Here is a 16,767-nt window from a genome sequence, read left to right as displayed (position 1 = left end):
TAAATTAACTTTCTGGAAGTCTTGCCCGAGGATTCCCAAGTCATTCTGCACCTCTGATGTTTGAACCTTCTACCCATTCAGATAATAGTCCGCACTATTGATACTTTTACCAAAATGCATTATCATACATTTTCCAACACTGTATTCCATCTGCCACTTTTTTTGTCCATTCTTCCAATTTGTCTTCCACCTCTGAATCCAGCCCGCTCTTCAGCGATGATATCTCCTGCTCGTGCTTTCAGTCTGTGCAAAATGACTTTCAATATCACCTTGCTTGCATGGCTGATAAGAATCATTGTTCTATAATTGTGGCTCTGCTGTAAGTTGCCTTTCTTGTGGAGAGTGATGATGAATTACATTTTCCAGAGTTTTGTCCATTCCCTGGTGCTAGATATTGTTGAAAATATTGGTGAGGATATCTATCGCTGTCTGTCCTCTACATCTTATCAGCTCAGTCTGGATGATTTCCTTTCTGCAGCTTCCCCATTCTTCAGAGATTTTATCCCTGTTTTTACTGGCTCCCGTAGAACTGGAAAGTCATCGTCATTTGACGAGTCCTGGCTTGCGAGTACGCTGGGGTCACCTTGGGTAAAGGTCTGAACAATACTCAGTCCATCTGGTGTGGACAGTTGACTTCATCTTCGGTGAGACTTTTTCCTTCTTTGCCTTGAATGGTGCTGACTTGTGACTGACTGTTTCGTGAGGTCCTTCACAAATTGAAATGCTGGCCTGCTGTTGTTCTTGTTCAGGCTACCTTCTATCTCTGTATACTCTCTCTCAATACATTCTTCCGGGTCTTGATCATGTTTTTCTGATCTTCCGGCTGATCTCTCTGTACGTTTTTGTTGTTGCGTTCTTAGTTTTCTTCAGATCTCATCTAGTGTCACACATTTCCAGGATCTCTTCTGTTACCCAGGGTTGGCTTTTCGTGCGGTGCTTTCCAAGTATGTCATTGGCATCAGCAGTGGTGCAAATTGAAGAGTTCATCGACGGAGGAGTCCTTCAGTCTGTCCAAGTCGAATTTCATTCTGATGTGCTTGGGCTTCTTTACTTTCTTCACCCTGATTCTAAAGTTCATTATCACCAGGTCATGGTCACTTCCAATCTCAGCGCCAGGGAACGTCCTTGTTGTGGCTCTCTTGATCCCAGACCGAAACAAGTTCTGCACCAATATGTAATCGATCTGTCTATGATTTATACCATTAGGTGCATGCCAGGTCCTGCGTCATGATGCCTTGTGCTTTGCAGGAGTGTTTTCAAGCACCATGTAGGCGTACGCATAATCCTCAGAACCTAGAAAAACCCAGGTCCTGCTGAAGCGCCTCAGCCCGAAACGTCGACTGTACTCTTTTCCATAGATGCTACCTGGTCTGCTAAGTTCCTAAGCATTTTGTTTGTGGATATAAGACCGCTTCGACAAGCACCTACGCTCAGTCCACCAGAAAAAAAGGGGGATTTCCCTGTCGGCACTCATTTCAATTCTTCTTCCCTTTTCCATTTCAACATGTTAGTCCACACAAGTTGGAGGAACAATACCTTATATTCCGTCTGGGAAGCCTACAACTTGAAGACATGAACATGGGATTTTCGATCATCTCCACCCCCTTTCACCTCATCTCGTTACCTGCCGATCACCTACCTCCCCCTGGTATTCCTCTGCTTCCCTTTCTTTATGGTCTTCTTACGTCTCTTATCAGAATCACCTTCCTCCAACCCTTTATCTCTTTCAGCAATCAAATTCCCAGCTCTTCATTTGCTCCTCTACCCTTCCCGGTTTCAGCTATCACTTGCCAACTTGCACTTCTTCCTCCCCTACTCACACCTTCATACTCTGACTTCTCTCCTTACTTTCCATTCTTGAAGAAGGGTCTCGGGCTGAATCTCTTTTCCATAGAACAGCCTGGTCTGCTGAGTTCCTCCAGCATTTTGTGTGCGTTGATTTGGATCCCCAGATGTCATGGTCCGGTCTTGAAGTCCGAATTCCGGTTCACTATCCGGTCCATCGATCCTTATTCCAGGTTTTCCGGTTTTCCCTTGCTCTGTTGGGGTGCCTCAATTGCGGCACCTGATTCCCGTTTTGGACTGGCTACATAAATAACTCCTGGGTTCAGCTTCACTTGCTGGACTGTTCCCTTCCAATTCCTTCTGACGCCTTGCCTGAAGCCTTGCCTGCAGCCTTCGCCTGAAGCCTCGCCTGCAACCTTTGCCTGCGTCCTCGCCTGCAACGCCGTCAGGTTCAACCACCAGAGCAAGACCGGGCCATGCTGTGTCAAGATAAGGAACGGACTACCATTGTTTGGAATTGTCTCTTTGTGTCCTCGGCTTCGCTAGGTAGGTTCGGCCGTTTGCTGCTACCTTGTGTTAGGAACCGTCTTTTGTGTCCTCGCCTCCGCTGGGTAGGTCCGGCCGTTTGCCGCTACTCTGAGTGGAGAACTGTTTCTTCGTGTTCAGTGTTCTCTGTATAGAAAGAGTTCCGGTCCGAAGGAGGGGTCCCAGCTCTGTGTTCCATGTTCCTGTGTTCAAGTCCAAGGCTCCGTGTTTCCCGTGCTCGGGACCAAGGGTCCGAGGTTCCTGAGTTCCAAGTCCAAGGCTCCGAGGTTCCTGAGTTCCAAGTCCAAGGCTCCGAGGTTCCTGAGTTCCAAGTCCAAAGCTCCGAGGTTCCTGAGTTCCAAGTCCAAGGCTCCGAGGTTCCTGTCTCCCAAGACCAAGTCAAGGCTTCGTGTTCTCGTCCTGTCCATGTGCCTCGCCCAGCCCAGGAGTTACCTTGCCCAGTCCTGGAGTTCCCCCGTCTGGTGCTGGAGTTCCCTTGCCCTGTCGAGGAGTCTCACGTCCTGTTTTGTAGCCTAGCCACGTCCAGCCCTGTAGCCACGTCTCGTCTTCGTCTAGATCCGGGGTCCGATCCCGAGTCAAGACCCAGGTACCGGGTCCCTGTCCAGTTTCTGGCTCGAAGTCCAAGCCCAGGCTCCTAGTTCGAAGTTCCTTGTCCTTGTCCCGCTTTTCTAGCCCAAGTCCTAGCCCAGACCCTGAATTCTAGTCTGTGTCAATGTCCAGCGTCGTTGCTTCCCCACTCACCTTGCTATCTCGATACACCTGGTCGTATTCTTAGAACTTCAGTGTCTGTGTCTTGCATTTGGGTCCGCCCTTCAGCGCTCCCTTATGACACCAGCATCTGCAGATTTTCTCGCTTTTGTGATGCTAGTGGACGATAGTCGTTGAGGCAACTCACCATGCTCTTCCTGGGCACTGGTACAATTATGGAATTTAGAAGCATGTGGGAAATTCCGACTGTAGCAATGAAAGACTAAAAATGTCTTTGAACCACCCTAGCAGTTGGTTGTCACAGGTTTTCAGAGCCTTACCTGGTGCTCTACCTGGTCCTGTTGCCTTTCGAGGGTTCACCATCTTGAAAAACAGCCTGACGTTGACCTGCCAGACAGATCACGGAATCACGTATGCTGCAGAGATCTTCATAGCTGTAGTCTTATTCTCCATTTCAAAGCCAGCATAAAAGTCATTGAGCTTTGGGAGTCGTGGGCTTGAAACAGCACTGCCAGTCATGATATTCGGTTTCACCTTGTAGGAAGTAATGGCAAGCTCTGCCAGAGTTGACGTGCATCCGATGTGGCCTGCAACTTCGCTCAGAATTGTTCCTTAGCTCTGGAGAAGGCCCTCTGCAAGTCATATCCGATTTTCTCGTACAGACCTTGTTCTCCAGACTTGAATGTCGCAGCTCTACTCCTCAGCAGACTACGATCTTCCTGGTTGATTTCGGTATGTACAGTAAGTTTTCGTAGGCACACACTCATCCACAAAGGTTGTAATGAAGTTACTGACAGCTGCGGCAGAATTCATTCAGACTGGAAGATGAATCCCTCAACACAGTCCAGTCTACCGGTTCAAAGTATTCCTGTAAGCGTTCCTGTGCCACCCTTGTCGATACATTATTGGTCCTCACTACTGGTGCTGCGGTCTTCAGTCTCTGCCTCTACTCATGGAGTGCAAGTACAGCCAGGTGATAAGACTTTCCAAATGTTGTCGTGGGATATCATGGTAGGCGCTTTTGATGGTGAGTAGCAGTGTTGTGTTGGCGCTGTTACTACAAGTCATTTGTTAATAAAAATTATTTTGAGTTATTTTTTAAAGCTAGCCTGGTTAAAATCCTCCCAAATACTTCATACTTTACACTTTATTGTCACCAAACGATTGATGCTCGAGCCTCCAATCATCACAGCGATATTTGATTCTGCTGTTCGTGCTCCCTGGAGTACAAATAGATAGTAAATATTAAAAATTTAAGTTATAAATCATAAATAGAAAAGGGAAAGTAAGGTAGTGCAAAAAAATCGAGAGGTAGGTCCGGATATTTGGAGGGTATGGCCCAGATCCAGGTCAGGATTCGTTCAGCAGTCTTATCACAGTTGGAAAGAAGCTGTTCCCAAATCTGGCCGCACGGGTCTTCGAGCTCCAGAGCCTTCTCCCGGAGGGAAGAGGGATTAAAAGTGTGTTAGCTGGGTGGGTCGTGTCCTTGATTATCCTGACAGCACTGCTCCGACAGCATGCGGTGTAAAGTGGGTCCAGGGATGAAAGAGCGGTTTGTTTGATGTGCTGCGCTGTGATCACGATCTTCTGCAGCTTCTTCCTGTCTTGAACAGGACAACCTCCATACCAGGTTGTGATGCACCCTAGAAGAATGCTTTCTACGGTGCATCTATAAAAATTAGTGGGGGTTTTATGGGACAGGCCAAATTTCCTTAGCTTCCTCAAGAAGTAAAGACGCTGGTGGGCCTTCTTGACAGTGGATTCTGCTTGGTTGGACCAAGTCAGGTCATTTGTGACATTGACCCCGAGGAACTTAAAGCTTTTGACCTGTTCCACCTGCGCACCACCGATGTAAATGAGGTCGTGCGGTCCGCTGCTCCTTCTGAAGTCAACAACCAATTCCTTCATCTTGCTGACATTGAGGGATAGGTTATTGTCTTTGCACCATGCCACCAGGTTCTTAATTTCCTCTCTGTACTCAAACTCATCATTACCCGAGATACGGCCTACAACTGTGGTGTCATCAGCAAACTTATATATTGAATTCGATGGAAACTTGGCTACACAATCATGGGTGTACAGTGAGTACAGCAGGGGGCTGAGTACACAGCCTTGTGGGGCACCGGTGCTCAGAGTGATTGTAGAGGAGAACTTGTCCCCTATTTTTACAGCCTTGGTCCTGTCTGTGAGGAAGTTGAAGATCCAGCTGCAGATCTGAGTGCTAAGGCCCAGGTTCTGGAGATTAGGAATCAGTTTATTTGGAATGATGGTATTAAAGGCAGAGCTGTAGTCAATGAAAAGGAGCCTTACGTATGCGTCTTTATTCTCCAGGTGTTCTAAGGAGGAATGTAGGGCCAGAGAGACCTGTTGACCAGTTGACCTGTTGCTCCGACAGGCGAATTGCAAAGCGTCGAGGTTGACCGGTAGGCTGTGGTTGATGTCTGCCATAACCAATCGCTCGAATCACTTCATAGCAATTGATGTCAGAGCCACAGGTCGATAGTCATTCAGGCATGCCACCTTGCTCTTCTTCGGCACCGGGTTTGACGGGGAAGGCATCAGCATGTGCTGTTCCGTGGCTGTTGGTCACATCAGTCAGTTTATTCAGATATTGCTTGAATTTGGCCCCTGGTGGGATGTACGAGAACAAAATAATGCTCTGCGGCACATTAAAAAGGAAGGCAGTTGATCGCGAGGTGTTCCAGGTCTGGTGAACCGAACTAGGGCCTCTCCGCCACAGTTGTACACCACGAGGAGTTGATCGGAAAGCAGACTCCTCCACCTCTGTTTTTGAAAGACTCAGCCGACCTGTCTTGGCTGTGTATTGTGAACCCAGCAATCTGAATTGCTGCGTCCGGACACGGATGTGCTTAACCAAGATTCCCTGAACCAAAAGACGCAAGCGGTCCTAATGTACCTCTGATACAGCACCCGAGCTCCAAGATATTCAATTTTGTTCACCAAAGACTGTACGTTTGGCAGTAAAATGGTCGGTATTGGGAGTCAAAAGCAGCAATTTCTTAAACGAACCTTAAGTTCAGCTGAGAATCAGCGAATGACACCAGAAATATGCGAATTAAAAGATGAACGTGAAAGACTATGGAACATAAACAGGGTATACATTATTCCAACAACAATACCCACAACCGATATCATCCCAAGGTCACTACACATTAGCATTACACAATTAAGCCTGCACAGCCACAATACTAAATACCACTGGAATAGTCCCAATCTTCCCAGCAATTAAGTAATGAATGCAATTGGCTACACCCGGACCTCTGGTTTTACCAGCTTGAGATGAAAAAATGTAATTGTAGTAATCAATAAATAAATTTCTAATACATCCTGACGGTATGAGATGAAGAACCCTTCCAAGTGAGTCCATAGATTGTGGGAATATTTCAATGATGGACCAAATGAATTTAAGTGAAGATATTCGTTCTGTTTCAAGATCCTGATGGTTGAGGGATTATTAATGTTCCTGAGGTTCATTGTGTGGGTCCTGAGGCTCCTGTATCTGATTCCTGATTGCAGCAGCAAGAGTAGATCATGGCCTGAATGGCGGGAGCCATGAATGGGGGTGGGGGTTGGTGGGGCCAGTGTATATTACCTTTGTGCTGGACTCCCCTGAAAAGTAAGTATACTACTTTGGATGATGTTCTGCGGGACGTCCTACAGTGGGGTGTGGTGGGGAGGAGCAGAGACCAGGTCTCAGACACTGAGTCTGACTCTTGGCTTAGAGAAGAGGCGAAGAGGACTATAGCTGTGACAGGATATTCCATATTTACAGGAATAGGGACGACATTCTGTGGACGCAATAGCGTCAGCTTAATGGTATGTTGCCTACCATGAACCAGGATGAGGATTGTCTCTGATCGGGTCCACCACATTCTAACTGGGTTAGCTGAGTAGCCAGGAGTCTTAGTACATATTGGCTCCAAAGACGTGCGGAAAAGAGGAGAAGGACCTGAACAGAGATTTTAGAGAGCTAGGTAGAAAGATGAAAATCAGGCCATCCAGTGTAGTAATCTATGGACAACTGCTTCTGCCGCGCGCCAATAATGATAAGACTGGAATGATTTGGCAAATGAATGCCTGGCCGATGATCTGTTGCACGGGGAATGGTTCATTAGGATTTTTTTCTGGGGAAGGTACAGTCTGTATAAAACGGACGGGTTACACCTGAACTGGAGGGGGCCCAATATCCTCGTAGGCAGGTTGGTTAGAGGTGCTCGGGAGGATATAAATTGATTTGGCAGTGGGGTGGGAACCGAGATGATAGTGCTAAGCAACGGAGTCGTTGGTTTATGAACAGAGGCAGTGTATGGTGAGACTGCAAGCAAGGAGAGACTGATGCTAGCGTAAAATTGCAATTACCGGGATGAGTTGAAATGTTCACGGAGGACAGAATCGGAAAAAGTGTTGAATACAGAGCTGAAGGTGTTGTTTTTGAATGCACGCAGTACAAGCGAGAGGGAGGGTGGGGGGGGGGGGGAGAGAGAGAGAGAGAGAGAGAGAGAGAGAGAGAGAGAGAGAGAGAGAGATGTATGACGTTTTGAGCATCACTGAGTCGTGGCTGAGAGAGGGTTATAATTTGGAGCGTAACGTCCAAGGATACACCTTCTATCGAAAGGACAGACAGGTCTGCAGATGGGTGGCTCTGTTGCTGAAGTAAAAAATGAAATCAAATCCTTAGAAAAACGTGACATAGTATCGGGAGGTTTATAATCCTTGTTGATAGAGCTAAGAAACTGCAAATGTACAAATCCGTGATGCATGTAATATACAGACCTACCAACTGTTTCTACGATGTGGTCTACAATTTACAAAGCGAGATAGAAAATGTATATCGAAGTGGCAATGTTATAATAGTCATGGGGGAATTTCATTATGAAGGAAGAGTTGGAAAATTAGGTTGGTGCTGGATCCCAAGAATGCCTACGAAATGGTTCGTTATTGAGCCAACGAGAGGATTAGCGGTTCTACAATGGGTGTTGTGCAATGAAACAGAATTAATTAGAGAGCTTAAATCAAAGGAAACCTGAGGGGATAGTGATCATAATATGATAGAATTCATCCTACAAATTGAGAATGAGAAGCTAAACTCAGATGAATTAGTATTAGACTGAAGTCAAATAAACGACTGAGGTATGTGAGAGGAGATGGTGATTGTTGATTGGAAGTTGACATTTGCAGAGGTGACGGTAGAACAGCAATGGCTGGAATTTGTGGAAGGAATTTGAAGGCACAGAGTAGATAAAGAAGAAGTATTTGTAATACTTCCCAAAGAAGAAGTATTCGAAATGCAGCATGACACAACCTGGCTGACAATAAAAGTCAAAAAGGGGAAAATAGTAGAGCAAATATTATGGGAAGTTAGAGTATTGGGAAGCTTTTAAAAACCAATAGAAGACAATTAAAAGTCATAAAGAAGCAAAAGATGGAAAACGGAAGTAGGCTAGCTGGTAATATTCAAGAGTATACGAATTGTTTCTCGAGATATATCCACTGTAAAAGAGGCCAGAGAACGGGAAAATTGCAAATGTCACTCCACTTTTCAAGAAGGGAGAGAGACAAGAGAAAGAAAATTATAGGCCAGTTAGTTTGACCTCAGTGGTTCGGAAGGTGTTGGAATCGATTGCTAAGGATGTGGTTTCGGGCACTTGGAGTCACATGATGAAATAGGCCGACATCAGCATAGTTTCCTTCAGGGAAATTCTTGCCTGTCAAATCTGTTGTAATTCTTTGAAGAAATAACCAAACAAGATAGACAACAGAGAATCGGAGGATTTTGTGCACTTGGATTTTCAGAAGGCCTTCGAGAACGTGCCACGCATGAGGTTGCTTAACAAATTAAGAGCTCATGGCATTACAGGAAAAGTACCAGCATGGAGAGATCATTGGCTGATTGATGGGAGTCTAAGAGTGGTAATAAAGTGAGCCTTTTCTAGCTGGCTTCCAGTGACGAGTGTATTAGGCAGGGAGCTGCATTGGGACCGCTTCTTTGTTAGTTATGTATCAACAATTTGGATGACGGAATTGATGGGATTGTGGTCAGGTTTGCGGAGAAGAGGAAGATCGGTGGAGGGGCAGATAGGAGATATTACTGTCAGGGTCCAGTCCGTGAAGTCCGCATTCCGGTTCACGGACCAGTCCATCGATCCTTATTCCAGGTTTTCCGGTTTTTCCTTGTTCAGTTGGTGCCTTAATTGAGGCACATGATTCTCATTTTGGGCTGGCTACATAAACAACTCCTGGGTTCAGCTTCAGTTGCTGGACTGTTCCCTTCCCCTTCCTTTTGTAGCCCTTACCTGAAACCTCGCCTGCTACCTTCAGCCTGAAGCCTCGCCTGCTATCTTTAGCCTGAAGCCTCGCCTATTCTCGCCGTCAAGTTCTACCGCCGGAGCAAGACCGGAGCCTTACTGTGTCTAGATAAGGAACTGTTTGGAACTGTCTCTTTGTGTCTTCGCCTTCGCTAGGTAGGTCCGGCCGTTTGCCGCTACCTTGTGTTGGGAACCGTCTCTGTGTCCATGTCTTCGCTAGATAGGTCCGGCCGTTTGCCGCTACCTTGTGTTGGGAACCGTCTCTGTGTCCACGTCTTCGTTAGGTACTTCCGGCTGTTTGCCCCTACCTTGTGTTGGGAACCGTCTCGTCGTGTGTATGTGTCCCGGCCCTACGACCTGTTCCCAAGGAGGGGTCCCGGCTCTGTGTTCTGCGTTCCTGTCTCCCGAGACCAAGGCTCTGTGTTCTACGTTCCTGTCTCCCAGGACCAACGCGCCGTGTTCTGCGTTCCTGTCTCCCAAGGCCAAGGCTCTGCGTTCTGAGTTTCTGTCTCCCAAGACCAATGCTCCGTGTTCTGCGTTCTTGTCTCCCAAGACCAATGCTCCGTGTTCTGCGTTCTTGTCTCCCAAGACCAAGGCTCTGTGTTCTGCGTTCCTGTCTCCCAAGACCAAGTCTGAGCTTCGTGTCGTCATCCAGTTCTGGTCCCGCCTCCTGCCCAGGAGTCCTGCGTCCTGCCGCCACGACCAGGACTGTTGCCTCTCCATGTCTTGTCCTCGCCTAGATCCGGAATCCGAGCCCGAGTCAAGATCCAGGTTCTAGGTCCCTGTCTAGTCTCTGGCTCGGAGTCCTTGTCCAGGTTCCAACTTCCTAGTTCTTCGTCCAGGTCCCGCTTTCCTAGTCTATTCCTAGCACAGGTCCTGTATCTTAGTCTCGTCCAGGGCCTGTGTCTTGTCCAGCGTCGTTTCCTCCTCACTTCCCTTGCTTTCTTGACACACCCAGTCCTGTTCCTAGTACTTCAGTGTCTGTATCTTGCATTTGGATCCGCCACAAACGCCCCCCTTATAACAATTTCTTTAAGAAGAGAGTGATGAATCTGTGGATTTCGTTGCAGCAGGCGGCTTTGGAGGCTGTCATTTAGTTTATTTAATACCGAGGTTGCTAGGCTCTTAAAGGGATACGAGGCGAAGGCAGGATTCTGGGGCTGAAACGGAAATGGATCTGACAGGATGAAATGGCGGAGCAGGCTTGACGGACAGATATTTCTGTCATAGAGCATAGAAGAGACACACAGCATATGAAATACTATTACCACAAATAAATTAACAAATAATGAAATATTTTCCAGAAGACTGACATTTAGTAACAGCTGCATTTACGGCACAAGTCAAAAAGCAAACAGTTTAACGTTATTAGCACTTCATAAGTGATGAAATCTGGATTGTGGCAGGGAATTCAGTAGTCTCACAGATTAGGGAGGAAGCTGCTTCCCGTCCTGAAAGTGATTGTCCCAATGCTAAAACTGCCCGAAGGTAGGGGATCAAAAGAAGGGGAAACGGGCGTCGAAGAAATGCGAACTCCGCTTGTTTTCACGGTCGGACCTTGCCTACTGTCTGTATTCTGGTTGAATGGCTGAATTCTATCACCACCACAATACTGCTTACCTTTCCAATGTGAGATCTGAACTTTTTATACTCAGTATCAATATTAGTTCAGTGTACCATAGTATTTAGTTTGCAAATTGCCATTGCAGGTGACATGCAAAGGCAGTGCGGATATGGAAAATAAATTTATATCTGGACATCCACGGAAGTGGTCTATATGGTGCGTTCTCATTATATGGTGCATTTAACTGACTGTTTTACACTGTTTCTACTGCAGATTGGGCATGGAAAGTCAACTCTTTATTCCTTTTCGCAGAAGCTGCCTGACCTGCTAAGTTCCTCAGGCATTTTGTGATTTTGTGCCTGTTATCTGGATTTCCAGTATTTGCAGAATTTCTTTTGTCTGCGGTTTCTACGTTGTCCGGGTGTCAGACTTGTGCAATAATCGCCACAGTGGAAGCGGGACCGGATCCAACTGGGAATAGCGCTCAGCTCTCTCCAGTGAAACACATTTATGGAGCATCAGCTAGCTCACAATCACTGCGTACCTTGGTTGGCGCCTCCTTCTCCTTCCAAAGAAACCCGTAAACTATTTATCTGTTTATAAACTTGGAATTTTACCCCTCTGTTCCTTCCCTTGGACATCGTAAGTTGTACGGCGTACGGAACCCTGGGGAGCAGCCCTCTTCTATGTAGTTTTCGTGAGGCATTATGAAGATCCCCGTGAAGCACCACGCTACCTCCTGCAGTTTGTTCTATAGATGCTGCCTGAGTTATTGAGTTCCTCCAGCATTTTTTGTGTTACTTTATTCGTGGTGCCGTTCCATCTTTCCCGCTCTATCGATCCCATCTTCAAAGCAGCCCTAACAGATTCCCTCAATTCATAGTTTGAGCTAAATCTGTCTGAATTCCCAGTGAGTGCATGGAGCCGTCACTAACAGCGCGTCTTCTCAGTCACATTTCCCATTAACTTCACTCTATTATTCAGGCAGAATCTAACTTGAATATATGCACACGGGTTCTTTAGTCATCTCATGCTCTTTCCCGGTTCAGTAATTCTCTCCAGTCTGATAAATACACGAGCCTTAAACTCCACCGCAGCAGGTTCAGGAACAGTTATTACCCTTTAAACATCAGACTGCAGAAGCAGTGTGGATGACTTCGAAAACCACAAATCTGAACTGATTGCAAAACCTAAGGACTCAATTTCAATAACTCTACAAATCTTGTCATCCGTATTATCTATCTATCTATCTGTTTATCCATGCAGCTACCTATGTATTTATTTATTTGCGGGTTTTCATTGATTCTATAGTATATAGTATTTTTGTTAATCTCCAATTGTCCGCAACAAAGTGAATGTCAAGGTAATATATGGTCACATATCTGTACTTTGATAATAACATTAATTTGACTTTTGGCGATAACGTCACACTGACCGGCGGGGAGTTTCCAATGACTGAGACGGATTTAGATACTCAGTGAGCCGGTGGGTCAGTAAGGGAAACCGGAACTGAGTGGAAAGGTCCACATTGATCATATTGGATGATGGAGTGGGAGGAAAAGGTTGAATGGTCAACTCCGGTTCTGTGTGTTATTTTAAAATGTTCGGTTGCCCGGTCCTTTAAAACACTCCCGTGCGGTGGATTTGTGTACGGGCTCGGATAACGTGTCCAAGGGGTGACAGATAGGAAATGGAGCAGATAATTTCTCCAGGATTGGAACAGCTCGACATTTAGATACTCAGAAGTTACAGAAGGTAATTTGCTGAGTTTCCTGGGAGGTTATATGTCTGTGTGGGCGTGTGTGTGCCGGCGGCATGGGAGGGGCGGGAGGCGTTTGGCTTGGTCTCGGGGCGTACAAGAAGATCGTTTGGTCTTTGTGGTGGAACTAAGAGAATAGATAACTTCAAGTGTAGAGAATGACTACATCATGAGTAAACAACCTTGCAGCGTGTCTATCAACAGCTTAACACCCGTGGCCAGAATTTGGACAAAATATAGTGAGAATATCGAGCTCCCTCCCACAGGGATAGGAAGAAATGAAGAGCAGAGGTGCAGGGCGACGAAGAAAATAAGTTCCCAGTGATTGTGGGAAGTTAACAAAGACGGAAGAGGCTACGGTAGGACACAGAAATCGGCTTCGGTCAGGAATGGCAGAATACCATATTTTGGTGGATTTGAGTGTAATTCTGTGTGACTCGGCAGGCAGATGGCACGTTATTCGCCAACAAACTCCCAACGTACTGCGAGTAAAGACAGACCATGTGAAACCAACCAGTAGTTGCATCTTTACTAAGAGTTGTGATGAACAAGATCTAATTATAACATAGTCAAAGGGAGCTCTCTCCATTCTACACACAACGGAAATCAGACTCAGCACAGTGGATACAATTCTACTGAGAATTACGCGTCACAAAAATCGGACAATCATCGCGCTCATTTCTGAAATAACTGAACATCTGTTTGTTCCCAGAAGCGGATATTAAGGCACAATTAACCTGCACAACGCGGCTACACAGACCCAATGAGGGCAAACAATTCACGTGTGCTGTCATCCGGCGCGGCCTCACCGCGAGCAGGACGACGAAGAGATGGTGTTGCGCAGAGGCGAGCTCAGCGGGCTGTGGCTCACGGTGCACGAATAACTGGAACCTTTTTTCCAGGCAGCGGCGGGTACCCGCAGGTAGCTGCTCAGCCTGTAGGTCTGGTCGGTATCCGGTGACACGGTGCCTGTGGTCACCCCGTTCTCCGTCTCGACGTTATCCACACTCCAGCGAAGCTCTACCAAGCCCGGTTTAAAGCCGCTCACCATGCAGGACAGAGTAGCAGAACCGGAGCCGGTCTCTACTGCGGAGGGAGGGAGCAGGAGAACCAAGGGCCTCCGGGACTCGCTACCTGTGTGTGAGAAACGAGATGGACGAAATAGAGACAATATTAATTTGTGGACTCCCAGAGCTCGGGCAAAAAAAAAAAAACTCGCCAGAAAATAATTAGAAGCTACCAAGTATGGAGACAAACAATGAAATAGGTGGCGGAGTTTGCGGTTCTTCTTTCGGGGAATGAAGCGGCAGTGCGGATTTTTCCAGATTAATCACAAATCCTAAATGGACTTTAACTTCCATTGTCTTCCCGGGCGGGGAATCTGGCGCCCACCAGAGATGAGTAAGGAGCCTCATTTATTCCATCCTCCAATTCCTGCACATGGCTCTGCCCGGTTATTGGTATCACTGTGGATTCGTGTTTTAGCCTGACCCCAATAGTTCTTAAGATCTATAACAGGGCTGTGAATTGATGGATATTACTCTTTCAGCTCTGTGAAGGAGCGCCACAAACTCTAAATTTCTAACCTACTGTCATCTCCAGATTCCAATTCCTTTCCCGATTCTGAAAAACAATTACCCTAAATCCGGACCAAACTATTATCAACAAATCCGGTGCTACCTTGTCACTGGCTCCTAAGCCGAGCGATTGAATTCCGGTGACTCCCCAGATATCGATGACTCCCCCTCCACCCGGATATTGAGTACTTCAGGATGTCCAAACCTTCTTGCCAAATGATAGCAGAGGAAATGGCGAAAAAGAAGATCGGTCCCGTGAGCAGAAGAGAGGCGAGGAAGCAAGAAGAGTCCAGGTCAGACCGGGATTACCTCCTGGACACGTGCAAACCCATCCGTTCCCGCTCTATTCTCTGTCCAGTCCGCTAGCTGCCCAGCATTTTTCTGCAATGTACCTTAAAATATCTGCAGTGTTCCTTGCTTGTTCGTGCCCTGGTTAACAGTTTGAACCTGAGGCGGACAACTCTGAACGCGTTGGCTGCCATTTATAGCAGTTCTGAATATTGGGGAAAGTTTTGTAACCAAATCTTGGGGATTGGGTAAGACTAGTTCCGATTCCGACAATACTGGACCTGGGTTCAGTGTTAAAGGAGAGAAAATGCTTGATCGATCTGGGCATCCACCACCTTAACAGGAGTTTCCGAATGTCGGTATGTACCTCGTGTAAAAGGGTCATGAAATTGAGGGACCGAATGGTCTCCTATCCCTATTCGAGACAGGTAAAGCTCTGCCGCGGCATAGAGATGGTACGATTATTTCCTGCATGGATATTTCCACAGATGTGGAAAATAGGAGGGACTATGATGGGAATTGCTTGTAAAGGAATGAGCGAGTCACTTACTCTTTACATCCAGGATAATGCCTGGACCGAAGATATATTCATCATCCCACACTGCACAGTAATAGACAGCGGAGCCCCGGGGATCCAAGTTGCCGATGGTCAGGATGTGAATGTTGTTGGACAGGTCTCCGGACGGCTGGAAACGGCTTGTGATCCCAGGCCCTCGGTTTGTAGGATCATCATCCTCTGGATCGTGCAGAATCACCGACTCCGGTCTCTCCCCGGGACGCTGTCGATACCAGAGCATGTAGTAACTTGCAATATTTCCGTTCCGCATCTGATACTCTAAGCGGGCGGTGTACCCCGCAGAGACAGGACCGGACATTGGTGTCTGATTGAGGACTGGGACCGCTAGGATACCTGTGATGAAACACAATAAAACTACTTGGGTGTCTTGGCGCCAACGGAAGTCCCACCAATTGTTTAATACGCGCTAGAAAATCAGCGGCAATCGCAATTTTTGAGCAATGAGACACTCACCTGATAAATGGACCAGTAAAGCCCACAGGAGAGGCAGCACTCGGGACATTTCTCCGGACGAAGCGAAGTTTCGACCGAATCGCTCACTGTTATACAAACACAGGGAGGCTCCGGCTGCAGCTTCTGCAAACCGATGGCTCCAGGTCTGTTTATTAACGGGGATATTAATGAGTGGGAGGCGGCAGGAAAAGGATGGGGAGGAGCAGAACGCCCGACAGTTGGACTCCGGGAATGGCGAAATCACTTATCTTTAAAACCTTAACTTTTCACTCCTAAAATGTTTCAGCTTAATTTGTATCACATATCCAATCCTGTATAAGTTTGTAAAGACTCAGTTAAAACTGATTTTAGACTTCGATATCAGCAGCTGCTGTCTGGAACGACAGAAAACAGTCGGCCCCATTGATTCTGTCCCAATAGTTATTAGGATCTAAACCGTTGAAAGCCACAATTATTAAATCCCCACAATACCTAACATTCCTTTATCTTGACGATACCTTCGCCATCAACATGCAGTGGTGACCATTAAACAGTAACCACTGGATTGATTACAATACATTATGAATTAGAACGCGACCCAAAGTTAGGGATCTTAAATTGGAAAATTGAAAGTAAGTTAATTGTAAAATATGTGTATGTCACCGTATACAACCCTAAGATTCAATTTCCTGCGGGCATTCTCAGTAGATACTTAGAAACACCATGGAATATATTAAAATACGCAAAACGAAGACGGACAAACAACCGATGTGCGGAAGAAGACAAACGATGCAGAAACAATAAATACATAAGTAAATTCATAGATGGATGGATAAATAAATAAACAACATTAGTTGTGGAGTCTTTGAGTGTGTTCACCCCGGCTCAGTAGCCTGGGAACGTATCTGACGATACAAAAGGCAGGTCGAAGTTCTTTTTCAAGAAAAATGCTCCAGTTCGCTGGGCCTAACTCCCGATGCATTGGCAAAACAGGAATATCCCAACCAAATGGACTTGTCCCGCACTACTACCCTAAGATGCTCTCCCTTTTCCACAGGGTTAACGGGCATGCCATGTGGGTCATTGAAAAAGAAGGCAAGGGTATGCTTACGCTTTTCGGATATTGACCTCTCACGCACTCTCCCTTATCAAAGTTTTGTAGCCCTGGCTCCTCTCTCTCTTTCCCTCTCTGTCTGTCTGTCTGT

The 16,767-nt window shown here is 46.6% G+C and overlaps 1 protein-coding gene across 1 annotated transcript; it reads right to left on the bottom strand.

Moving 5' to 3' along the window:
- Positions 1-13,493: 13,493 nt before the first annotated feature.
- On the bottom strand, positions 13,494-15,632 carry LOC140207885 (immunoglobulin lambda-1 light chain-like). Its single transcript, XM_072276432.1, has 3 exons — positions 15,584-15,632; positions 15,104-15,463; positions 13,494-13,822 (listed from the first exon to the last, which is right to left on the bottom strand). The coding sequence occupies exons 1-3, from the start codon at positions 15,630-15,632 to the stop codon at positions 13,494-13,496; spliced, it is 738 nt and encodes a 245-aa protein (XP_072132533.1).
- Positions 15,633-16,767: the final 1,135 nt, after the last annotated feature.

The sequence above is a fragment of the Mobula birostris genome, chromosome 2, assembly GCF_030028105.1.
Source record: "Mobula birostris isolate sMobBir1 chromosome 2, sMobBir1.hap1, whole genome shotgun sequence".
NCBI lineage: Eukaryota > Metazoa > Chordata > Chondrichthyes > Myliobatiformes > Myliobatidae > Mobula > Mobula birostris.
Note: the sequence above shows the minus strand (reverse complement) of the source record. Positions and strands in the feature narration are given on the sequence as shown.